Here is a 27,716-nt window from a genome sequence, read left to right on the forward strand (position 1 = left end):
TTGAAGTTTAAAAAAAAAACAAAACCAAAACACAAACCAAACACACACAGGCAACAAAACAACATCAAAACACATTTAAAAATAACACTCCTCTTCAGGTGTCCGTCACACCCCTCCCCCCCCCCCCCCAAGCCTTGTCCTTACAGGTCACCTGTATTCCCACAGGAAACTGCTATACCTGGCATAAAATTACTCCGCTAAACTGTCCTGTTCCTTATTTTCCAGCAAGGACGTGCTCGTATCTCCATTATTCTTTTCATTTGTATCTCCAATGTCCTCTGATTGCCCTGATTTCTGATGAGCAAATGTGTAAGTGTCATGGTCTGTGTCTGTCAGAGGTGGAGGCTCCTCAGTGTTAGAAGAGCGTTTAATGTCTTTTCTGAAGGAGAACGGAGGTGGAGAAGGCGGCAAGCTGCCAATGGGTCCATCAAAAGGCCTGTACACATCAACTTCTGGAGAGACTGAGCCATTGGATTCCTTCAGCAAGTGCCCATAGACCATAGCATCATCAATAACTGCGTAGACATGAGACTCATTGTTTTTCCTCCCTTTTGTGAATAATCCTTGTTTTCCAGGCATCTGGGTATTCACGTTAGCATTGTACACTCCCACCATGGGATTCTGGCTTTTCTTCTTCCTGTCACAGAGTTGAAATTGTTAAAAGGTCAGAAACAACACATGGCTGGTGCTTTCGAACTCAATAACAGCAGCTTCTGTTTACCCATCCCAGCTACACAGGGACAGGCAGCCTACCTGGATTGAAGGCTTTATTTGCAACCTTAGGGAAAAAAAAAATAACTCTTGAGCCTAGAGATACTTTTTTTTGGCAGAGCAGAAAATAACTTCACACTACTTATTGCTGTTCTGCTGACCCTGAAGATTGTAAGATTAACTCCAATGGCCTCCTAAGTACGGGGGTCCCAGCTGTGCAGTGTATTGAGCCTCCCAATGTCCACAGACACTAATAGGACCTAGAGGCCATCAGATCCTCACAAAACAAGGCTGAGCACTGCTGAAGACCAGTAAGATAGTGGGTCCTCTATGAAAGTTGAACGAACTTTTCTTGATTGCACCTTCTGGAGTGACTGTCTCCAAGGTAGGAAGACCAAAGGCTGATTTTTAAGCCTGTATTTGTAAAGTCTTTCCTGTGTGAGAAGTGTGCTCATAACTGCTCTAGTCGTCATATTGCACAAATTCATTCCAGCTCAACAGCTTCAGGACCCAATCACCCTGCCAGCACTGAGCATGCATGTGTCAGAAACCCCAAGCTATCGATGACTTCAGACTCTGCTTGCATGAGTAAGGCTATCCATGTTTGCTTTGCACAACCTAGCTCTCCCCCCAAGGGCTCATCTCACAGAAAAATGCTCCCACTTGATGTGCAAACTCCAGAAGAGGTTGCTGGAGGTTGTGTAGATGAGAGATAGCTCTTAGTATATCTGAGTGAGTTTACAGCTTGTCTGAACAAAGCCTTGTCTACAGCCACAGGCACAGCAGCCACATTCATTGTGATTTCATTTCACAGGAATTGCTGATGAAGTCCAACTGATATCTGACTTCCAGTACAGCCAGAAGCCCTCACTAAGCAAGGCCAAGGTAGACCACGCACTGGGGGTGGAAGTAATGGGACTCAAGGAATGGTGCTCTACTCTTAAAGTCAACCAACTTAAGACTAAGGCAGCATTCTTGGAGGTGCACTGCTTCAACCATCAATGCATTGGCTACTTCATGCTTCAGACCCTTGTTCAAGGGATCTATATCAACATGTGAAACAGGGGCCTCAGCAGCTCTCCTGAAATACCTTCTTGAAGTGTTAAGTTACACATGCCAAATTATGAACTTACTTCTTCTTAACACAGCACACAGTGAGTCCAATAGCCACGAGAACTCCAGCTCCAGCCACCACTGCAAGTATCACTCCTAGGTCTGCAAAGAGACAAGGTACAAGGACACTGAGTGATAGACAGAAAACACTCAGCTTTCTTCTAAAAGCCAGCTGGGTTGGAACCTCCTCAAGAGTTTCTAAGTGTACCAGCTGCCTGCAGAGCAGGCATTTCCAAGCTGTGCTCACCACAGGGTAACACAAACCATTTCCAAGAGGTTGAAGGCCAAGCAAGGACAAAACTCCTGCTGCTAGCAGTGGAGCACAGCCAAAAAACCCAACCAAGCCACCACCCCACCTCCAAGAATTCAATACAGCTCATGGGCTGCTAAACTTACTTGCAATGTCTCTGCCTGAATAGGCAAGGATGAGAAGATAGTGCAGAGAGAGACAGAGAGGGACTCAACAAAGGAACAGTGACATTTCACCAGCTTCCCCCCCAACACAATCCTTTCCGAAATACACAAATTGTGTAGACCTGGGTTGGTTTTTTTTTTTTTTTTTTAAGAGTCATAAAATTGATCAGGAAAGTCCATGTGTGAGCAAAGAAAAATGCTGCATGTTTTAAAAGAAATATACATTACGAAAAAGAAAAAAAGAGGCACAAAATTACAAAATTAATTTGATACTGTTTCAGTTCTAGCCTGTGAAGCCAATACTTCTACAGACAACAGTCTCCCACAGATGAAGAGGAAATGCAAATGTGAAGCAAATTTACATGAGCAAAGCCTACCCTGAAAATGCCCTTTTTTTTTTTTTTAATGATTTACATTTCGGGGAAATGAAAGACACCAAGAATGCAGATTTTGCTGTTAGTAGTCAGCACACTCTCCACTAAATGGTCAGAGCAGCTCCAGGGATGATTTCTTGCTCATGTGAACACTGAGACTAATTGAACTGCTAACATGAAGTAAAGACTACTTGGATGAATACATTTGCATAATCAAATCCCAAGTTGTTCACCGGGTCTGTAACCTTGGGAGGGAAAAAACATCACTTGATCTTTTTATACCTTCTGGCTGTGATCTCCAATTAAAAAAAGCTAAATTAAATAAAGAAAATAAAATCCAGTCTTACTCCCCCCGAGTCCTGCCCATCCCCTGTTCTCAAAAAAAAAAAAAAACCCACCAAAAAAACAACAAACAGCAGCAACAACAAAAAACCCAACCACATTAAAAACCCTCTTTCCTCCCCAGCCTCTAGAAGTACCCACCTGTAACTCTCAGAGGTTTTTGAGGGACACGTATTTCCAAAGTGAGGCATCTTATAAAGCCCACACCCAAGGTGGACCAGCATCCACTACTGCACCCCCAAGGAAAAGCAAGGGAACAAGCAGAAAGCAAATCACCACAACCTTAGAGGACTCACCTATCTGCTTGTCACCAAAAGTCACCCGGAACTGCAAGGTCAGCTGTGTCTTATCCACAGGTTTACAGTTGGAGATGTTTACCCAGAAGTCATGATACATATTTCGGGGTTCGGGCAGAAGCTCATCCTCACGGCGCACGGTTTCTTCTGCCCCCTGTGTCTCTTCCTTTATATTGACATAGGCACGGCCCGTCTCGCAAGCAATGCTCATGCGGTCCTTGGAGAACCCCAGGCGAGCAACTTTCTTGCTGGGCACAACGACGTACCAGGATATGGAGATGTAAGGAGGCAGACCATAAGGCCAGTTGGGAGTCTGCAAGTAAACTTTAGCTTTCGAAGCTGGATTCACAGTGAAAGAGCACTCATCTGTAGCAAAGGAAAGGAGTAAAGGAATGAAAACTGAATTTTGATACTTTCTTTTTTTCAAAAGTTTTCTCTTTCAGGACATAAAATAATCTGGTCTTTCTTCTCCATAACAAAAAAGTGTCACTTATACCTGCAACCACCAAATTTATACAGTCAACTGCATCTCAGTACCAGCAATACAACTCACCTATCATCCCTTCCACATCAGTAGTTATCCCAATTAGCACAGATATATCTGCAGAATTTCCCGCAAACTACTATCTGCCATATAGAATATGAAGTTCCTTCCTTCTTCCAGGAATAAATTGCCTCACTGATTCAGATAAAGACTGATACTAGACTAGCAATGGCTCCAGGACTAGGCTCTAAAGAATTGAGCTGTTATTTAATAAGCATATTGAGAAATCCAACACTGTACAACAAAGTCATACAAACCACTACTTTACCTTTAATATGTGGCACAAAAGACATTTTCAGATCCTGATGGTTAGACTCATTGAGGAATCCTTTACCAAAGGTTTTTAAGGATATGGTGACATTATTCCTCATTTGAATCTTTTCAATGGATCCACCAGGACAGAACACACCAACATTCAACTCTGTCTCTGGGGTGGTTGAACTAACAATGCTGTAACTGTAGCTTGTGTTGCACCTCTGCTCTGGGACGTGTTGCTGAAGTTTCAAGGACGGAGACGTAATTTCTATGTTGATCAGATCGGGAGCCAAGAGCTTCCAAATAAACTTATGCAGTTGAATCGGCAATTGGGTAATAGTCTTGGGCACTGAAAGGGAATAGACCTTCCTCTGACACCACCGAAGATCGACACAGCCTGCAATCACAAAAACAAGTCCCAAGGGTTGTATTTTTCTTGCAGAGGAAATATCTAGGAAAGCAAGTTTTCCTGTGTACCAGAGTACACATGCACACACACAAACACAGAGTACTGTCAATTTTGTGTTACAGACCCGGATAAGCATCTACCTAAGAAAACATCCTTAGTAACCTTTAAATATAAACGATACATGCTTGGGTAAAGAGCTTTCTTTAAAAGGGTGCAGGACACCAAAGAAACCAACAGACACAAACATATTCAAAATCCCTCACTCAAGATATTACTTTTGCTCTGTGACTTGCTGACTGGGACACCGTTGCAGACTAGCCAAGGTCCAGACATATACTTTAAAACTCTTTCTCTACTGGTAGTTGAAAGAATTTGGGAATATCCTACACCAAGCGGACATGAAAGTGGTACAAGATGCATTCCTGGTGGCCACCTTGGTCTCGCATTTTCATGGGCAGATTTACGGCTCTCCTGCTCTGTTTCCATATATTGCAGCATTCAGTGAGAAGACTCTTAGGTGCCTTCTGTCCTTTCCCTTCTAGGAGTAGCTACACAGTTTCTACTTTTAAAGGTAGAATGACATAGTGACCAACAAGGTTGTCTCCAGATTCATCGTACCCATCTCCCAGCTGGCCAAAGACTGGTTTCCAGCCTCACTCTATTTAAAGCCTAAGGGAGAGAGGAGGTTTGGCTGATCCCTGAAGAAAGCCTGCAAAAGCATTCCCTAGGAAACAATGTTAAGCCACTTGTGTCATACTTATGCCTTTTTCAGCTGTGATCCTCAGTCGGGACAAGTCCTTGCACAGAAAGGAGATCTTGTAGACGGTGCCAGACACTAAAGTCAAGACGCGGTCGCAGGTGCGAGGATCCTTACAGATCAGGCATATCGGTTCAGACATGACTGGGATGCGGCTGGGCCACCCTTCAAAATGTATCGTTACAGTCATATTCCATTCCTTGCTCAGGTCGACCAAATGGGTGACATCTGCAATGAAGAACATCACAGAGCAATTACTGGCAAGAAGCATGGTGTGAAGCAGAACTTCCTCTGTCTCTTCTCACCCCATTAGACAAGCAGCTGTTACAGCTATTTCTATATTAGCTCAGAAAACATTATTTACTTCTTTCCACCAGTGTAATAGGAACTTGGGCAGTATCGTATTGTTCTTCTAATTTAGATGTTTGAGCCTTTTCACACACAAACCGCACTTCCCTACCACTATCCAGCTGTAACAGCATAACACGTACGCTAGCCCCTTTTGAACAGGTTAGGTTGTAATGTCAGTAGCCAACTATGTGAGATTTGTTTTCCCTAAGAAGTTTCTCTTATTTCTTTTAAAGTCAGCTCTACCGATCATACAACAGTTGATCAAAAAAAGGTTCTCCATTCTCAAATTTCTTATTTCCACCTAGATTTCCATCTCTGCTAACTTTTTGCTGGTTTAGGTTTTTTGGAGCCAAGCTGAAGAAAAGTATTGAGTCAGTAATTAAGCACATCTGGTTGTCTTGAGTCACTTAAAGATTAAGCTAATTTGAATGCCAGTACTAATGCGGTTCAAAAGAGAAAAAATTGCCAAGTATCGTACTTCAGCAGAAGTGCTGGCAGTCGTTATGAAGGTTACTGGTGCCTTCCAAGACACTTCCTAAAAGTTTGTTAGTTAAAAACATACAGAGATGCCACAAATTATCAGTGTCTCTCACCATGCTGGTGGGAATGCTGAGGATCACGCAGTGCTCGACTGCTTTGTTTCCCCCAACAGCACGATTGAAATACTACACTGCCTTTACATTTAAGTGTTCAAAATCATTCTTCCAGAAGTATTTTCTGACTAGGTGTAAAAAGCAAACCTGAGAGCTGGCAGAGTTAACCCTGAAAAGTAAAGAGCACCTTCCCCTTCCTCAACACTAGCCACCACTTCTCTTGCAGTCCAACCCTTTCCCCACCACACACCAGCTATAAAGCCCTTTGAGCTCACTGGACCTGAGGTGCCCAGGCGCATGGAGCAACCATCGTCCCTGGCACCCTCTCTCAAACGGTGAGATTCATCTCAAAGATCTGCTCAAGAAGGCACATACTGAGGCCAAAACTGCTTGATGTTTTCACTAGTGGGACAGGTGATGGGACAGAGCGCACCCCCAGCAAGTTTGCAAGAGTGGGGCTGGAAAGCAGCTTTGCAGAAAGACCAGGGGGTCCTGATGGACACCAAGTGGGATATGAGCCGGATATGTGCCATGGTGGTAAAGGTGGCCAACAGCTTCCTAGGCTATGCTAGAAAGCATCAACAGCAGGTTGAGCGAGGCAAGTCTTCTCCTCTGCTAAAGCACTGTTGAGACACCTGCAAGTACTGGATCAACTTCTGGCTTCCCCAGTACAAGAGAGACATGGATGGACTGGAGTAAGTCCAAAACGCCACAAAAGTGCTTAAGGGATTGGAGCACCTCTCAAATGAGAGGAGATTGAGAAAGCTAGGACCATTTCACTAAAGAAGGTGGCTCAGGGGGATGTGTGGCATGTGCGAGTGAACAGTATGATACCAGACTCTTCTCAATGGTGTCCAGTGACAGGGCAAGAGGCACAAATTGAAATACAGGAAAGTCTGCTTAAACAGTAAAAAATAAAATAAAATAAAATGCAAGGGTGGTCAAACACTGGAACACGTTACCCAGCAAAGTTGTGAAGTCTTTGGAGATACTCAAAACCCAACTGGACACAGTCCTAGGCAATCTGTTCTGTCTGACCCTGCTAGAGCAGGAAGAGGTTTGACTAGATGATCTCCAGAAGTCTCTGCCAACCTCAGCCTTTCTGGGACTTTGTGATGTCCTAGATGACTTGCTACAGCAAGCCAGAACAACAAGGGTAAGCAAGGATGACAAACACCTTCTCCCACCTAAGCTAATGACAGCTGCAAACATCTGGAAGGGGGAGAGGAAAGGAAAGAAGAAAAAAAATACAAGATTATGGCCACAGCCTAGTTCAAAGATTAACTGTCATGTGGAAAGAGAGAAATCGGATCCACACTTCTTCATTATGCTGTTAACAAGGCACATCTCTCTGATGTCAAAGAAAGGACAGATTAAAAATAAATACATATACACTGATATTAGTTTTCATTTTCTGTTTTCAGCTATGGATCTCAAAAGCATAAATAAAAGGTGATTAAAACAGCTTCCTCCTATACGGGAAATCAGACACACAAAAAGGCAAGAGGTCAGGCAGAAGTCTGAGTCATTACCACAACCCAGCACAGAATTTAGGATTTCTACCACAGGGTTATTCATTCTTCAGAGTTGTTTTTTTTTTTAATTATTATTTTTGTAGCAGCTAAACACAGAGAGGGTTAGATCAAGAAATTATTTTGATTGGACAGAGCTCTATTTTCCTCTTATTTAATGACAAGCACCACAGACAGCTGAATACCCAAATGTTTGGGAAGCTTTGAGAATATGCAGATACCAATACATTTTTAATAAAAGTCATGTTTAACTTGCACACTGAAGACAGCATTTTTTTGTTTTCTTTTTTTTTTTTTGTAAATAAAAGTTTTGATACTGTCCTGAGGGCTGAATTTGAATCTTTGATGGAAATTATATAACTACAAAATCACTCACGAAATCCTATAAAATCCCTAGAGAAACCGCTGTTGTCTCTTAAATCCGAGTGGTTTATTACTTGCATTTCATTCAATAAATGACAACCTGTTTTTTATTTTTTAGATGATTATCATCTCATCTACTGGCCATAAATATATTAAAATTCCTCTTTGCTTTCCCAAGTAGAAGGGAGATAAAACTGATTAACTGAATACAATGTTTTCACTCTGTCTGGCTTCCAAAGTGCAATGCACAATAAATGCAAGCAAACACGATTTGGTTAACAACAATTCCAGGAGGGTTTGCTCTTCGTGAATGGAGCCAGACAAGACAAAGAACAGAGGATTACAGTGGTGAGATGCTACAGACACTTTCTGGATACGTGACTTCAAGGTACAGGACATTCAAACTTTATTCCCCCTAAAATGACTTTGAAAGCCTCTAAGCAGGCTCCCGCTGCAGCGGTATTCTGGAATGCAGATTTTCCTCCACCTGCTCCTCTGCAGTGAGGGCACCTTGACTATTAACCTCCACCGTGAACTGAGGTCAGAGCTAAGAAGCCAGAGGATAAATCACTTATTTCACAGCTTATTAACATAGCCAGACCTTTTATTTCTGTTTTTAGATAGATGCTGTGGTATTACACTTCATTGTGTTAAGCCAGTCTGAATTTGGGGCAAGAAAGAAAACAGGAAAAAAAAAAATTCTTAATTTAGCAACAAGCAGCAAGAAACCTAAAGAACATCCAAATGTGTAAAGGATATTATCATTAGGGTACCTTATTGACACTTTCCATGTCTAGTGTGACTTCTTCACACTAGAAGATGTTCAGGCTTCCCTAGGAAGCAAAACTCAGAGGAAGGAAAGAAATGCATACCGATGCCATTAGTAGTATGAAGACAATTTTACATCTCCAGTTTTGCCAGTTCATGTTATAAATCCTGACTAGCCATGACCTCCAGAGGCCCCATCCCTGGAGGTGTTTAAGGCCAGGCTGGATGTGGCCTTGGGCAACTTGATCTAGTGGGAGGTGTCCCTGCCCATGGCAGGGGGGTTGGAACTCAATGATTTTCAAGGTCCCTTCCAACCTAAACCATTCCATGATTCTATGACAGCAGGTTTCACCTGGCCAAGCGTGACTGCTTATGTACAGAGCAGAAACCTGGGCTCACATTTTTAAGATTTATCTTTAAAATGTTGAATCTTACAGTTGAAAAATAAACATGTCTGAATAAGCTTGAACTGGATTTCTCCACTGGGGAACAGGCAGCAACACTTCAGCCCGGACAATTCTGATCAAGTAGTTACGGTCCTTGCTGGATAGCTGGATGGGGCCCCCCAGGGGAACACAATGGCAAGGAAAAGCTACCTTTGTTTATGCAGCAGGCAAGACCTGATACTGCAGGTGTTAAAGGTGCTTTTCAATTACGTGATGCAGGTGCTGGAAAAGGGAAGGGATCTCTGTTTACAAGCTACAGTGTAAAATCTACAATGGAGCTTTATACTCCATCACAAATTGCAAATTTTAGCATCGCCAACCACCTGGCTGTAATGAGGGCTGGTGGTACCCCAGGAAGTAAAACAGACCTCAGCGTTGCTTGGCAACCCACCTCCTTAAACTCAAGGAGGGTCCAAAGTTCAAGAAAAACGACAAAAAAAAAAAAAAAAAAAAAAAAGGCCAGTATTTCTCTTCCTGGTGGTGCTCAACCCAGGCGTCTCTAAGCAAAAGCAAAGGAAGGGACGGGCACGTACTTACTCTCATCGACCTGCGGGTGTTGAACAACCACTTGGAAGAGCAAGCGGAGGATGCCAGGGTTCTGAGCATCCTGATCGCAGCCTTGCAGGGACAGGTTGAAACTGCCAGCGATATTGGCAGGCTGGCTGTCGCTCAGCTTGAACACCTCCGGGTTGCTGAGGGAGCCGGGGATGTAGTACTCCACCCTCTCCTCTTTCCTTTCGCAGTTGGAGAGGCTGTAGTTGTGGAAAAACACGCTTGCTCTCATGTTGGAAGGAATGACAAACTGCCACGTCATGAGCTCATCTTCCGGAAAGCCCAGCGGGTAGTTTGGGGACATCAGGGTGACTGAAGACTCTCCCTTCAAAATAGATTCAATAATGCATAACCCTAAAACATGGTGGGGAGAAAAACATATGTAAGTTGCAATTAAAGACAACACACTGGTGTATGTAGCACCCCAGCAGCGGAGTATTTTTATTTTGACAGTGAAATCATCCACTTCAGCTACAGGTTAGGTTATTACGAAACCCTCAGACTGAAACATATATTTCAGTAGATGCTTTTGTCTTCAATTACAGAAGAGACAAGGGATATATTAATGCTATATTTTCTGTTTAGTGGGTTTACCTTCCAAACACGTGGACAGAGAGGCCTTTATTTTTTGGAAAGGAAATATTCTCGTTCCTACTTCTGGTCCTGGCTTTACAAGAGCAAACACGCAACCTGAAAATTGCTTCTGCTTCATTGGGTTTCGGGAAACAAAAGATGTGAGCTTTTATACAAGCACGGAGCTCTCTGTCCAAAAACCTCCCAGATCTAACACGAGCATGCCAGCAAAGAGCCTCAAATACACCTGATAAAACATGAATGCGAACCATGGAGACCATGTAAGACACTTTATGCTTGGATGACTCTTGGCAGCATGAAGTACGCAGAGATTATGGTGCTACTTTAGGACCCCAGCAACAATGTGCAACTGCGAGGAGTGCCAGGAGCTACAAAAACTCCTGTTCTAGAAGCTCAAACTTGGACCAGGTCCCTTCTATAACTGACGGAAACAACTGCAGAATTCAAGTAAAGAGCAAGAACATCTCCCAAAGAGGGTTTGTCATGAGATCAAAGTAACCCACTGATTGCTATATAATATTCCAGGTATTTTCAGGAGATTATTGCACAACGGCTTATGTTACTGTGCAGGTTGAAACAGACAGCTGTACTTTAGCAGCCTCACGTGCCTTCCAGGCACTGCCTCCCTGTTTCCCACCTCCCTCTCCTGAAGAGAGGCATTGGTTTGAGACTCCAGCAAGTTAAGAAAGCTTTATTTAGAAATAAACAAACCCAGCTACACACTGCGACCAGCAAATAACTCTCTTGGCTCATTCTCATTACTCTAGTCTTACCTAGCTGAAAATAAATAAAAACAACAGAGCAGGTCTGTTTAAGTTTTAGGAAATTTGAAGCGATTGAAAATGAGTAATGTGCACTAAAAGCAGCTTCACAACAGTTTCTGTAATTATTAGGTAAACCAACCAAACTGAGATACTCTGATGCTAGAAGAGCAACAGCTACCAAACTAAAAACCACACAACAACAGCTTTGAGAAAAGATGAAGTGGAAGGGAATTGGGGGTAGCAGCACCCAAACTAGCAGGTTACCAAGAAGAAAGGTTTAAAGAATTCTGCTGCAATCTGCACGAGGTGATTACAGGTGAAGAAACACTACTCCGTACTTACGTTTTATGGAAGCCCTATTAGCTATGTTGAAGCCTGAGGTGGTGAGAGGCGAGTTCCACGGGAGGTGCAGAGACATGATGACTCCTCCCAGCAGCTTGACACGAGACACCGAGCCGTTCCTGCAGAAGGTGCCAATGTTGACTGTGGCTGTATCGATACAGCTGTTGATGTTGTAGCTAACAAGATCTGGGCAAGTCTCTCCCGGTTCAATCTGTCTTAGCCACGGGGTAGAAAATTTCAGTTCAAGTCCAGCCTTTGTGCTCGCCTTCACATCCCAGATGAAAGTCCTGTTAAGGCGAGGTAGCCCCGGCGGGTAAAGGTGAACGTCTCCAAAGGGACATGGACCTGACACACAGTCTAAATGCAGAGAGAGAACAGCCATGACACACTCTGGAAAGCAATCAAGTAAATGAGGAATTTGACGCTTTCATTGCTATTATCACAATTTTTAGGTTGCGCTTAACTTCTCTTCTACATGCGTTAAAAGACACTCCTAAAACACGGTCACATGCTATCTCTAAACAGAACTCCTAGCCCATAGAGTAGACAGGATAAACTTGCTTTAGCCGGGCTGACTAACAGAGGGGATTAAATGTAGTCTTTCTCCCGCCTTGTTTGCTGAAGAATTTAGAAGGTATTTAGTGAATAGGGTAGAGAGCTAAATGGGCAAAAGGGAGAAATGCAGGGTCAGGAGAGCTGGAAATCACGGATCTAGACAACTAATCCTATCCCAGCTCCCTCGGAGAATTCCTGGCAAATCATTCATCTTTAAATTTTCCACTGCTTGCCATGAATTGTACCTTCTTTTCCTTGGTACCCTGATGAACAACTCATGCACCAAATTTTGCAGAAGTGATGAACAACAACTACCACTTTAGGATTCTGGGGAGAACCTAGAAAACTTTTCTCTGAAAAATCCAGATTATTGGTATTTCAAGATGGACAATAAAAATAAGCATACTTTAATCTATGTCCTGGCTCCAACTAAAAAGAAGAAATACCACAAACGCATCTTACAAATACATCAAAAAATATTGTGAACATTACTATTTGCATGAACTATATGAATAAAACTCCAAAACATGAAAAGAACTATGCTTGAACGCCAGCCCAAAAATAATTAAGATATTACCAAAGACTGAATGCCCAATGAAGTTTGGGATCTTGTTGAGAAGTAGCACATGTTCATGCCATTAAAGAGTACATTAACATACGTACACCAGGGATAACATTCAAAGCAAAAGGTTCAGTTCCAACACTTCCAAATTTTCAGTTTCTTGACTTCAATAATGTTCATTAAAAATAAGGAAACGTGCACATGTTTCTGTTACCCTTATAGATGCAATCAAGCTGTTCAACAAATAATGTGGGTAATATATAGTTATCAATGCTCAGAGGCTTTGGACAGGAAAAAAAAAAAAAAAGATTCTTTGATGGATTTATACACTGCAGGAGAAGGGAAGGCAGCAATCAATCATTTAACTGTTTCTGAAACAGCCGAGTTAACATTCATTCTGCCAGTCATAATACAGACTTCTTCGACTTGCATAGTTTCAGTAATTCAAAGTTATTTATCAAAGATTTCTTCTTATCCAAGATCACAAAGGATACCTTAATAAAGGGAAAAAAAGGTATGTGGTTTTACTGGAGGAAAATTACCACTGGGGGAACAATTAAAACCAATATCTTACCAATATTTTTTTGAATTTCCATGATGAAATACTTCTCTGGAGTACTACAAGTGAAGGTAAAAGTCACGTTCTCCCCAGGCTTTATCTTAAGCTCAGACCTGATGAAATGTTTAACACGAATTTGACAGCCTGCTGAAACACCAGGTCTCAGTTTAATGGTAACTGTGATGTTGTCCAGTGTACGAAGAGAGATCGTAAAGGAACCTAAGAAAAAAAAGTCTTTTGTTACTAGCATGTACAAGTATCGTCAGCCTCTCCACACATCCCCATAGATGCTACATTGTTAGAAAGAATATTTAAAGAATATTTGCATCATTGTTCTCAAAAGCTTCTGTTGTTGGACATACAGAAAATGCCTCGGTTCTTCCAACCCAGCAGAGGTGATGCAGCAAATGTGTTGCTGTATGTGCCCAGAGAGAGGTATACATGGAATTTGTGCAGGACCAGCTCTGCTCCAGGTTACCTTCTCAAGTGTTATTTATTTCAGATTTAAAAAGTAGCTCAACTATTCCTTCCAAATTGCTGTTGTACAGACTTTGGTTTTCAATCTGTTATGCCCATCAGAGAGCCAGAGTCATTTCTGAAGGCACTCACGAAGTTGTCACTTGACCGAAGAAGTTTATTCAGCAGCCAAACAATACGGCAACTCTTAACTTCAATTGCACCCGATGTTAACAGGTGAATCTCTGGGTATGCCCCAGCAATTACTGCAGACCAGATTAGGCACTCCCGGAATACCAAAAGCACATACCAAGAAACACTTATACTTGTGGTCATGGCCCTCTCCCACAATCCCCACCATTTACAACTCATTCCCTGAAGGTATAGGACATCCATGCAATGTCCCTCAGCAGCACAGAAGGCACCTGTGGCCTGGGACGGACTGTGTGTGCTTGGATACCTCCTCTCTATCCCTGACATGACCATCATAAACTTACGGCTTATGGGGAATACATAAAAACCTCAGCAGTCTTTGCATATTTCAACCCATCCTCAAGTACTACCAAATGCAGGAGCAGCTCTCACAGCAGATACTGGAGCCACAGAGTAAACTGGTTGTTGAATAATCTTCTCATATTGAATGGGTAGCAGTTTACCAACAAATGGACCAAACCTGACTATCTTCTAAAAACATATACACAATACAAGACATGAAAGAGCACCGACTGGACATTCAAGAAAACTAGAAAAGTTATTAGCATGTTTGATGCTTAGCAAAGACTCAGCTTGCATGGAAGTCAACTGTAGCCCAGCTCCAGGTGACGATCTGGAAGGATTGGACCTTACAACAGGTCATTTTGTAAGTTTTCCATTGGTTTTCACTACTCTTACCTTCCACACACTGAAATAAGGAAGGGAAAAATCACAGCGCCTACAGCACTTGTGGTTTTAGTGTTTATGAAAAAAGAAATTATGTATATATAAAAAAAATATGAGATCGAGAAATAAGGGTACCCCAAATTCTGTTCATAAAGGTCTGCTCCTTGAGTAGGACATCATGCAGGGCTGCATGACAAAGCTCTGCCCATACGCCAGGTTGGGAATCCTCTTGCTCATTAACCCCAATAAAGAGAGATTTACCCTAGCAAACCCAGCAGTGCAGCACCCCAGGAGAGCCTCCACAGCCATTCCCACTGCCAGGCAGCATGCCAGGAAGGTGCGGGAGAACAGCTGGCTCAGAAACACACGGGAGAACAGCTGGCTCAGAAAACACATCTGCAGGGTGCCCCCAGCTCTGCCCAACCACTCACCATCCCTTGAGCACCTAAACATCCAGCCTGGTCCGTGCCAGCTGCTATGGCCACGGTGGTGGCAAGGACGCTGGCCAATGCCCAGAGACCCAGGGGGTCACCTGATGAGGGTTGTGGGGAGAGGGGCTGAGCACACCATGGGAACCTTTGATTGGCACAGCCTTCTTGTAGCAGATGAGCACACCAGAGACCTTCAACCAACCACAAACTACCCAACTCAAAACTTCAGCCATCGCAGCTGCGGAGACAAGCGTACAGCATCAGTGACTCAAGTTCCCACAAAGCCCACCTGTCCGATTTTTAAACCTCCCTTTTAAAAATCTCCTGATTTTTATAGCAATCTCATGGTTTTGTGGGGCCTGACTTTTCATTGCAATGGTTTGCAAAAGCCCCAGGGATCGAGCAGTCGGCACGGGCCACTGTCCCTCCCTGCCACTGGAAACGTTGCAGCTCCAGGTTTCCAAAGAGGAGGCATCAAAAATCTCACTGCCAGAGGAAGCAGGTCAGAAGAGAATACTCAGAGATACCCCATCGTGCTTTTATTTGAGTTTTGTTGGTCTTGATCCTTTTTCCAGACTTTCTGGCTTTTCTATACAATCTTGGAGTCAAAAGACTTAACAAGCCCTTGAAACTGCATTACCTATTTTCCTCCAGGATCAAGGGTTTTAAATGAAAGCCTCAAACACCACAAGGCTTGCCAAATTTCTGCACACACTTACAATGATAAGTTTATCAACCCTCTATACCATTAGTAAGAACCTGGTCACTTAGTAACTTTCCTACAGGTTTTAAGTGACTGGACAGCCCTCTGCCCTGAGCATCCACACTGAATTCCCTCACCTCTCCCAATGGCTGGCGCTACTTGACATCTGCATTTATGCCTTAGAAAAGCTCTCACAGAGGTTTTCAATCTGGGTAAGAGGGGGGAAAAAAAGGAAAAAAAAAAAAAAAAAGAAAAAAAGAAGAAAAAAAAAAAGGAAAAAAGACAACCATACAGGCTAGGAACCGTCTTGTGCAACGACCTTCCAAGCACACAGGGGACAATCACAGGGGCAATGTCCATGGGGTGGGGAAAAGAAAAGAGTAAAGCAAAGCCAGCAACCAGAGCTGCTCCTCCTTGTGCTTCAGGAGGAAGCAGTTTTCAGAAGAGAAAGTGAAACAATTACTTCAGCCTAGCCCAGAATTTTGTTTTCCATACCACTGTATGCTTTTTGGGTTCTTATTTATCATGCTTAGTGCACAAAATATCCTTGGTCAGTTTTTTCTGATGTTTATATCATAGAATCATTGAATGGTTTAGGTTGGAAGGGACCTTGAAGATCATCAAGTTCCAACACCCCCTGCCATGGGCAGGGACACCTCCCACTAGACCAGGTTGCTCAAAGCCCCATCCAGCCTGGCCTTAAACACCTCCAGGGATGGAGCTTCCACAACTTCTCTGGGCAACCCGTTCCAGTACCTCACCACCCCCAGAGTGAAAAATTTCTTCCTAATATCTAATCTAAATCTACCTCCTTCCAGTTTTAAGCCATTCCCCTTCATCCTATCATGACATGCCCTTTTAAAAAGTCCCACTCCAGCTTTCCTGTAGGCCCCCTTTAGGTACTGGAAGGCCGCAATAAGGTCTCCCTGGAGCCTTCTCTTCCCTAGGCTGCACAACCCCAACTCTCTCAGCCCGATAAGTCATCCAGATACGAAGTGTTAACAGTGTAATACCAATAACTATGGAAAAAAAAAAGAGACCTTTTTCGTGCATACAGTAATTGTCAAACTTGTCTACAGTTTATGACCAAAAAGTCTGTTTCTCACTTTCTGGCCAAACAGTTAACACTGTTCCTCTTCCCATTCCTGGGACAGCTCAACCACATGGCCAATCTGGCAGGATGGAGAAATGCACCAGGGCCACGAACAGCCAGCACTTCGGCACCAAATGCTTGGGCACAGCTCTAAGACCATTTTTAGTCGCGAGGATTAAGTTTAAGCATAATCCTAAGAACATGACTAGAATTAAAACAAAACAAATACACGCCCTGAGCTGAAACCAAGGAACAGAAATTTTCAACATTTTGCATGGCATTGGGAAACAAGCAAAGCCTTCCTACAAGGGTCAAAACAAAGCATTGTCTTCCCCAGCCCTTGAAAGACCGGACTTCAGCTCCCTGGGGGTTTTTGCCCGCCCTCCCCCCCACTTCCAGACTCTGTGACCATAAAGTTATTCATTTGATCTCCCCCAAGAAGACCAAATCTTTGTCAGCTCACTAACACTTTTCAGCACGGACATGGCCCATGCCTCAACTTTCCAAAACAGGACCTGCTCAAAACCACTGAAGTGCTGCAACGATCAATATATCAGCATCCCACTGGGCAACAAGGATGCAGAACTATACCCAATCAGGCTCAGCAAAGCTGTCTGCTAGAAGCCCACACGAGGACAGACACCAAGCTAGATTACTGCATAAACAAACAGCTTGCTAAGATGAAACTCCATAGATAATCATTTTGGCCAAGAAATAAGAGCACCGCACTGCAATGTCAACAGCGGCCAGCTGCTAAGGATGTGCTAAGCTACATTAGACTATCAAATCCCATTTTCATAGGAAAAATGTAAAAAAAAATACTCATGCAGGAAGCATATCCAGTGATCCCTAAGTCACTAGAAATAAATTACTAAATGGCTAAAACCCCCAAACTGTAGCCACACACAGAGCACAATAGAGAGACTACTTAAAACCACCTTTATTGCAGAGCTTTTATAAACATCAGTGAGTCTCTTGTGACTCATACTGATCTGTCATTGTCTGTGATTCCCACTGCATGCCTTTTTATTAGTATTACCAGTAACCGTACACATTTCTTATTAAGAAGGAATTTCCACGCCTCATTAATGCTGGACAGGGATGACACACAGGATATCCAAACCAACATGAGGAAGCATTGCCAAGCTGGATCTACTCTGTCTACCCAACAATGAAATTGTCGGGCTGGAAGATGTCAGAGGTGAAGCCTCCGGTCCTGAGCCAGTTCACAGGCTGATGTAGACATCTGATCTCACCCTATTTTTATTTTTTTCTTTTCCTCTAAGCAATTAGTTTTGCAGCCTCCCATGGCTATTTCTTCAACTGCCCTAATCGCAATCTGAATCTTCCCTGCCACAATTGGATTTTGCTACTGCTCATCCTCATTTAAGACTGCACCTTCATGACATCACAACATCCCTTTATCACTAAGTAATGTTCCTCTCTGCACAAGTGAGCCTTGGCTAGCTTTTTCTCAACAATGTGCTTTTTTTCCAAACCTTTAATCAATTTTATTACTCCAACTTGAGTTAGAAACAAACCGCATGGTGTAAAACAAGTAGGATTACTCTACAGAGTTTAGGCTAAATTTATCTACTGTGGTTGCACCTGACATTAAAAAATACTACGGGTTTAGCATGTATACGTGAAAGTCAAAAGGGCATTCTTCCTGTAGAAGGATGGCGGTGCGATGTAGAAGGCAGCTGGAGGGTAGTAGAGCTAGAGGCAGTTACAGAGAGCATACGTATGTACGTACAAGGAAAGGACTTGGCAGGACAGCAATTTTTATGGCTACGTACAATGCCTTGCTAAACAAAGCAAGAGTGAGAACAGAGTCCAACTAGTTTTGGCTAGAGGGCTGCATTTTATTGCAGCAATTTATCCATAAGGATCTATGGATTGTTTCGTGCCTTCACTGGATGAACTAAAACAATGAAAAAGAAAAACCCAGACAGACCAAGAAACCAAAGCCCACAAGAGTCACCACCAAAAAAAATCCCAGATATTAATTTATTCCAGAATAATGTACAAAAACTGTTGGTTTGCTCATTCTGGTTAAATCATGGGCTTGTTCCGCTTCAGCCATTTTTAGTAAAAACCAGTTGGATGGGGCTGACTCAGACACCATTCATGAGCCGGCAGCAGCTGGAGGAGTTGAGCTGCTGCAGAAGACGAGTAGCGGCAACGCTCGCTCCGGATATGAAGTACCTGGATCCAAATCCCTCTTCTGCCCAAGGGGGATGTGAACCCACACAACCAACACACCTCTCCAAAGAACAGCCTCGTCCATCACAGGGCTTCGTGCCCCCACCTCGGGACAGGGATAACACGGCGACACCGTTTGCCTCTACGGCTCGGTGGGCTCTCCTGAAAAGCTCACCGCCTCTTCTGAGCCCTTGCAGGGCTGCTGGCCCACAGGCGTGCTCATAGCCTACTGAGGCTGTTCCACTACACATCACCTACTGCAAAGGTCACAGCAAGATGGTGGGAAGCAAGGGGTATGACTCAATAATGCAGTGACCCAGCCATAAGCTCAATGATTTCAGTTTCAAGCCGCGTGAACTCCTGTTACTGGTCTAATGGACAACCCCAGTGCAGGAGACAGCAGCATTGGTAGAACGTGTTCAGAGTGATTCATCCAAAACACCCTTTGCCTAGCCAGGGGACCTCAAGGCTGTCTCCTGCATGATGGGGATGGCAGTCTCCAGCTCCCGCATCCTGAGTGAGCACCCCAATGGCTCAGCTAATAGATGCACCAACAGCTATGCCTGATCATCCATTTCCCCTATCACCTCCAACACAATTCACCACACAGCTGACTAAAATTCACCAACAACAGGTCAAAGAATATTTAAGAGTAAACGTCTCCCTGCTTTACCAACTCAAATGTTTTATAACTGCCTTTTTGAATCTTTCTTTGTCGATTTAAGTCCAAGTCTCCAGTTTAACTACAGCACCCGATTGCCCAAGCATCATCCACTCCTCCAGTTCCACCTGCAGTGCCCATCCAGGTAACTGTCTTCACAATCTTCAAGCCCTTAGATAAGTTAGTCAGGGACGCATATACTGTTTATACTCTTCTCGCCTACTAAACGGTGCTGTGAGCAGCAAATGGAGATCACAAGCACAATCACAAATTACAGACAACCCTGCTCACTGCAAGCTGCTGAAATCCTGTTGGACTTTACAAAGCAAACAGGTTTTCTGTTTACATGTATAATGTAAACTAACTACTCTCTACATTGCTCAACAATCTCCTTATGTTTCCAACTGCCTTCCAATACCACACCTCCTTGGGAGATGAGGTCCATATTTTGTGAAAGGATTGCTTTCAGGAAATCACCCAGAAAATTAAAGCTTAAAATCTGCAAAGCTTGTAAACACTTACAGGTAGATGCTGCCAATTACTATTATGTCAGTGTAACCACCCACATCTCAGGAGAGGGCACCTGGGGGAGAATATCCATTCCTCAGCCACCACAGTACAGCCCCCTGATCTTCACTGATGGTTTAAACTGATAGCCAGGATGGGGATACAAAGCAGGCGAGATGTCACACATCCCGCTCTCTTCTTCATCGGGGAGGAAGGGTGGACACTTCTACAGCAGTCATGTTACAAGCCAGCACGGTTCACCAGAGCAGGTCTGCCAGTACCCGAGGCAAGCAGGGGTTGTTAATTCAAAAACTGCTAATTCATTAAGTTAATCTGTAGTGCCTCACGGGAATAAAGTACCCTTGGTTTAAAAATGCCTTTTTCAAAAAATAAGTTAGTACAAATTTCAGTACTTCTACCCCTTTCTCTAGAAACCTTTTAGAAGGATAATTAAGACACTCACATAACTTGTATAAAAGACACTAAAAGTGGAAAAAAAAACAACAATTTGGGACTTGGCAAGCTTTGCTGTAATTAAGGGAGAATGTTAACTCTGGGCTGCCTTTTCTTAATTATTATTTTACAGATACGAAGTTTTGTTGCTTCTGTAGAAGTGACACGCAGAGCTCAGTGAATGCTGTCTGCAAGCTGACTGCCAACTCGCGTACAACATACAAAACTTAAGATACACGGGTCCATGCAAGTTGTCCAGAAAATGTCGCACTGGCAAGAGGAACACTAAGACACCCCGCAAGTTGCTGCAGGAGTGTCCCTTGATCAAAGGGAGGTGTTTGCTTGCACAGTTTATCCCTACCTTGATGTAAGCCAGTGAGCGGACAGCATCTTGGAGCATGTCTGAGCAGCTCTTCGGTCTTGGCTCTGGTTGACGAAGGTGGAAAAGCGCGTTTCACAATCAGTGGTCCCTCCCATGCCAAACATCCTGCCGACAGCTCTTTGTCTCTCACTTCTGAGGAACTTCAAATCATCCCTTTTCACCCCTCGCAGTTTGCTGTCTCCTTACGCTAATCTCTCAGCTCCACCCACAGACCCAGAAGAGCCAGGGCCAACTCCGAAACTCTGGCATGATCGTACCTCGCAAAACAAGCATTTGCTCTGACAGCAAGTAACCACGCTCACTTTGTTCCCCAAGAAATCAAAAGGCACAGCTTGAAGCAGGCTGTCCCATAGCACCCCTGAGGACGGTTGCTAAAACTGTCCAATGAAACAGGCACAGGTGAGACTTCCCCCCCATTTTATGAGATAAGTTAAAAAAAAACATTTAAAAAAAATCTGTTTTCCCACAGTACTGGCAACCTGGAAACCCAGAAGCAGATGAAACCTGACTAACATAGCACATCTACCAGACGTTATGAGACAATTCTTCAGCTGGCTGTCCCTGAAGGTCTTCCAGCTGGTCCCCTCAATACTATCTACACCAGCCAGGTTCAGCTACAGGCAGTGAACCTTTGTCACCAACTAATACAGAAACAGAAGATTTTGCTCTGACATAACAGGCAGCAGTAAACAGTTTACTAGGCGCAGCAGAACCCATGTCCTTTCCTTCATGCCCTGGTGGTGTAAGCAGAGGTTGAACAAGAGGAATCTGCATGATCACACCTCCATCAGATTAGATAAGTTTTCAAGTTGAGGGATGGTGACCAGACCACCAGAAGTCACCAGGTGGTCTACGGGAAATGGTTAATGGTTTGGCTCAAACAAACCAACCTGTGCTGGAGTAGGTGTGCTGCCCACTCCAGAGCTGTTTGACAGGGACACCTGAACAGCCTCAGTGAGCCAGCTCATGTCCCAGAAACTGCTGGAAATGCTTTGCTAAGGTAACATCTTTAGTCTTTCTTCCAGTTGGACAAAGGTTTATAAATTGCACATATTATTAAAGATGTATAATTGTAAAAAGATTTTAACAGAAACTTAAGAAAAGCATGGGGAGAGGATACCAGATTACCCGAAAAGAGACCCGTTAGATCAAAACTGGCACCTAAGACCCATTTTTCCCCCCCACATACCTCAGTCTAACACCCACTTTGCTGCAGCCGAGCCCTTCTAGGAGCTCTCTCATGGAGACCATGGCCAGAAAGCATCCAAAGGGAGAGCTCAAAGGAGCACCCCGAAGACAGGGGGAAGACCATTCTGCAAGCGTAGTAAGAAAATCACTGGTCAGTTCAGTTCAACAGCTCGGGACGGTGGTGAGCAACACCCAGCTTCCCACCACACAGCCCCAGCAACAAGCCAGCACCATCAGTGGCCCTGTACCAGCCACAACATGAAGGGGTACACCTCCACACATGTTCACTGCTCTCAGGTTGCATTTGTCTATCACCGGTCAGGACCTCAAGAAGGTCATGTTTAGCCATCAGCAATAATGAAAAGCAAATGAAAATCTAATCAAGACAGAGAAACTGGTGAAGAAGAAAGAGTTATGCACCAGTGATCTACACTCATTTGGAAACACGTCATACCCCTGTCATCCATAGCTGTAGCAGTCAACACAGGTAAGGCCAAAAGCGTCTTGACTTTGTTCTCATCAGAGGATGGCGTCTCATTGTATTTCTAATACGAAATATTTCCAGAATGAACTGAGCACAAAGTTGTTCAGCCTCTACCTAAGACCGAGGTTTTGACAGACGTGGACTCCAAAGCTTTTTATTTAACATATATACATGTGTAAATATCAATTAAGCTGGGTGATAAGGGCTATACCAATAAACTGAGACCTAGCAATATTTATTTGTGAAGATACTGCTCCTACATATTTCAAGAAGTCAAAACTTATTTTTTTTTCAGTAGCTCTCCTCCTACTTTCTTTTCTATCCAATATTGTTTGTAGGCAAGATTAATTCATTTAAGTAATTACAAGCCTGAACAAAACTGACCCAAAGGATACCCGATATCAGGTAGGGGAAAGGCTTTTCCCTTATTTCATAAACCAAGCCCTGATTTCTGTCTAAAACTCCTGTTATGGTGTAGCAAGACAATAGACAAAAGTCAGACTAAAAATGAGAGGAGGGCAATCTTCTAAAGAATAATTTCCTCCATGCCAGAAGTCCCATGGTGGTACTCTGGACATGAGCTTCAGCAGCCTCCAACCCTTCCACCTCCTGTTTCTCCCCCAGCCAGTCCTTTAAGCCCATGCCCTGAGCCAATGCCAAAAAATAATCCTTTTCAGCCTGCTCCCAATTAATTATTTTTTGGCTGATGAGCCACCACAGCTCATCAAATGACAACCCCAGAGACTCGCCAGCCAGCTAAGGAGACTTGCACAAAAGACTCACCAGCCATCTAAGAAGCCAGCCTCAGGAGCTGGCTCACCACATCTCATTCTTTTCTCCTGGGACACTTTTTAGCCAAATGGCTGCTATTTTTTGGTGGTTTCAGTCCTGTGTATGTGTAACCCCAAGACCAAGAGTACAGCTGTTGGAGAAACTTCATTCACACATGACTCCAGAGACCACAACCTATGTGAGGATCTCTGGTGGGGGCACTCAAATTGGTGGTCATCTGTGCTGCTATGGACAAAAAGTTCAATTCAGAGTATTAATCTTCAAATATTTTCGTGTTCCAACCACCACACATTCCCATTTGGGCCGCCACATAATTTCCGCATCCTTTCAGAATTGAAAAAGACAAGCAAATGAAAACCACAGACAGACATGGCTTACCTGTTAAAAACAAACATCTCAAACACCCAAAAATCTCGGACTGAGAAAAAAAAAAAAGTGTATTTTCTGGTGGAAAATTTAAGGTAGTAGCACCAGAACTGACACACACAATAAACAAGTAATTTACTATACATGTTATTTTCCAGAGAGTAAAAACTAAGTGCTAAGTGCTCCAGACTGATAATGGCATGAGGCAAGCAAAGGAAAAAAAAAAAAAAAAAGGTACAACCAAATACGCATTAGTTGTGGTCTTAAAAGGAGAGGTCTCAATCTAGTGAGCAAACAGTGATTCAGAATGGAAATAATGCAGCTTTCACCTACTTTCAGAGGAGCACAAACAGGCTGGTTATTTATATTCTGTCAGAACACCAGAAAGACCCTGCTAACAGCTCAGGCGTTTTTTTTTTTATTTTATTTTATTAAAAGCAGGAGCTTTACATGTTAAGACTGATGTGCGACTCAAATCAGTCAGTTGCCAAAAAAAAGTTAACTGGAGGGCAAAGCAAGAAATAGCGCGGCATTATCTGGAAATTTACTTATTATAACAACAATATTTTAAAGACAGATGCCAAAATGCATATGCAGATTTTATCACAGGATACTCTAAAGCCAACATATTTACGTTTCATAGACATCATAAAAGCCTAACTAACAATGATTAATGTTTCGAAGAAACACGTTTTTCATTGGAAAACATTTTCAGAGGTCAGATACGCAATACTTTGTTCATGTTCCAAGTCCATGTACAGCTATTGCACCAAATACTTCTTTCTGTAGTTTTCCACCTACAAGTTAACCAGTGTTTCATCTGATAATTTACGTTATGCATAAAGTTGCATCTGAAAAAGAACCACAAGCTCCTCTGAAGACAATGTGACCAGCCATGCTTGATCTACATGTTCCTACAGGAAAGTAAGGACAACACTGTAATACCATATCTGCTGGGAAAGGGCAGAGGGAGAAGGCGAGGGAAGAAAGGGCTTCATCAAGGATGACAAGAGACAGCTTTAGAGAGAGGCACACCAGGATTTGTACCCATCCAACCAGAGCATCAGCGGTCCTTGAGAAGAGGCACATGTGCCTCATGGTCACCTTGTGCATGGTTATGCACACCCAGCCTAAACACGGCCTCGCTGAAAGGGAGATAGCTGCAACTTGCAGCCAAAACGCAACAACAGCGGAGCCAGTACCAACGTCAGCACCAGGGCAAAGGGAACTCCTTAAAAATTACAAGCTATGTAGGGGTGCATGGGAAAAAAATCTTAACCTGAACTATCTTGGGTTTTCAGGACAAACCTTTGCTCAGGGAAACATTCCAACAACAGCTTTGGTTGTGCAATAATAGAAGCAACTCCCACTGGGACGGAGGGCCCACCAGGCACATGACATCTGCCAACAAGCCTGGGAAGGCACCATTTCCCTCCCTAGTGCCACTCACACCATCACAACCTTCAGCCTTGCCAACCCATGCTGCTAATAAAGCCCAGACTGAGCCACCTCTTTTCTGTGGGGTCTGGGGATCCACAAAGAGGAGGAAGGTACCAAGTTAGAGAGTTTGACGGGGTGACCGAGGACCTGGCACACAAGAACGCTGGTGCTTGTGCAGGAGAGGGACAAGCAGGCAGAAGCATGCAGTTGGAAAGGAAGGAGGTAGGAAGAGGGACCACCAACAGTGGCAGCAAACTGTTGCGTCTACCAGTGGTGTTTTGTGCCACTTCACTGTTATGAACTTTGCTTTACAGAGCAACTTCATGGTTTGCCTGAAGGCCAGGTCACTGCCTGGTGAGAACTGTCTCCCTGATTCCTCTGGTGAAGGTAAGAAAGCCCCAGACCACACAGACACCTCATTTGTAGAGAAGGTTTACACAATAAGGATAGACTACACTTTCTTCATCGGGCTCACCGTTTTCCTTCCATTTCCTGCACCTTCTCATCTGATTTGGTTTTGCCACCTTTCTGACAAAGGCTATTATGATCACACGCAAAACAGACTTGCCTGGCTCTCCAGGGACACAGCCTGCACCCATGGCCACCACACAGCCAGTATCTTCCTCACTACTACACCCAACCGAACTAACCATGTGGGCTCAACCTTGCATAAAGCAGGGATAAACATTATTTTTTTTAAATGCAAATGCATAATTCATTTGGATGTTTTAACCACGAGAGAGAAGAAGAAGGTGGAACAGATGATGACAATAAGCAAAAGTCAAAGACATTGGCTCAAAAAGAGCTGTACTATGCCTCAAAAGCAAGCCCATGAAGTTTAACGTGAGGCATCAAGATTTGGTGTGTGGGAAGGAATAAAAGGAACAAAAGATTTTGATAACACAGTTTCACCAGAGAGTGAAGAATAACATGTGAATGTATGATTAATAGGCTGCTGCATCTCCCAGTGAAGGTCTAGACCTATATATAAAAAAAGATGCAATTGAGGATTTTTTCATTTGCTACTTCAGCAATGCAAGATTGTTGGAAAGTCTAGCTCCTCTCCTCCTAGTACTGACCCATCTGTTTTAAAAGTTTGTTTTCTTTGGAAACAACACACAATTAACCACAGTATGATATTCTTTCTTTTCCCTTTGAAGAGGCTTAGAGAGGCAAATAGACCTCATTCGCTTGACTCCGAGGCAATACATTAAATGCAAATATTTTATTTAAAAGACTACATAGCTTGAAACATAAACCTCGATGCTGTCCAAATTCACAGTCAACGTTTAGGCTGTATTTTTCATAATGACAATGGCTATGAGCCACTTTTCAGCATAGCCAGTGCAGTTAAAGATAATAGAAATGTTTAAAAAGGCACAAATTTCACATTAGACTCTTTAGGTTACTCATAGCCATTGCAAATAATTCATCCATTATTTTGTATAGAAGGACTCATACTCCAAGAGTCTTTAAAAGGACTAAATAGCTATAAACCTGACAGTTTAGATTTTGAGGATGGGCACTTTTTGCAATCACACAGCTTTGGAAATTGAGGAAAACCCCACACACTGTCTCCGCGTTCATAACCGGAATTCTTTCGGGGTCGCAGACAGCAATTCCGAAAATTATTAATGGGTCGTATACATGGGATTGCATTAAGCATCCAGGAAATTTCACAAGACACAGATTTTGTAGGGGAGCAGCAGCCTCCCCATGAAACCACCGGCCCTACCAGCCTTTCTGTTCCCCAGCAGGAACGGTTCATCCATCGCTCTGTATAAACGATACCGCTCTCTTTGCTTCCAAGCTTACATGACGGCGTGGTCCCGACACAAGAGCGCAATCCCGCAAACTCCTGCTCCTCACAGACAACTCAGCTGCCTCTCCCGTCCAGGGAGAAAAGGACTTTGCGAAGTTACTTGCACAATCCATACCCTGGCAAGCGAGGGCGTAAAAAAGTAGTAGTAATAATAAAAAAAAATAAAATCGTTTCTCTAGGTAGCATTTCTTTCATGGAGAATGAAAAAAAAGGGGCGATGCTCAAACGAGAGGTGCCGACACTGGGCTGCCCCACGGTTTTTTAAGGGATGCCCGAGCACCCCCGGCACGGCAGGGCGGGCTGTCGCCGCCGCGGGTCGCCTCCCGCCCGCCCGGGGCACCAGGAGCGGGGAACTTTTCCCTCCGGGAAGGAGGGAGGGACACCGACTCCCCCGCACACCCAAACCCCAGGAGGGCGGTTTGGGTACCCGGGGGGGGCTCACCCCCGCCTGCCGGGGGTGGCACCGCCATAAAGCGCCGCACGAAGGTTACGGGAGAGATCCTAACCCCATTGCCCCCCTCACCGGGGGGCGAGGGGGAGCCGTCCCGCCGTCCCCCTCCCCGTCCCGGTCCCCCTCCGTACCTTCCCGCTGGAGGAGCTGCGCCGAGGCGGCCAGGAGGGCGGCCAGGAGCGCGGCCAGCGCCCGGCCCGCCGCCAT

At 43.9% G+C, this 27,716-nt stretch overlaps 1 protein-coding gene across 1 annotated transcript; it reads right to left on the reverse strand.

The window, feature by feature from the left end:
• Positions 1–145: 145 nt before the first annotated feature.
• Positions 146–27,716, reverse strand: CDCP1 (CUB domain containing protein 1; the record flags this gene model as incomplete). Its single annotated transcript, XM_082479459.1, has 9 exons — positions 146–637; positions 1,845–1,926; positions 3,251–3,616; positions 4,063–4,446; positions 5,216–5,443; positions 9,806–10,174; positions 11,521–11,877; positions 13,212–13,415; positions 27,641–27,716. The coding sequence occupies 9 exons, from the start codon at positions 27,714–27,716 to the stop codon at positions 190–192; spliced, it is 2,514 nt and encodes an 837-aa protein (XP_082335585.1). The 3' UTR covers positions 146–189.

This window comes from Vanellus vanellus (genome assembly GCF_965231255.1).
Source record: "Vanellus vanellus genome assembly, chromosome: 2".
NCBI lineage: Eukaryota > Metazoa > Chordata > Aves > Charadriiformes > Charadriidae > Vanellus > Vanellus vanellus.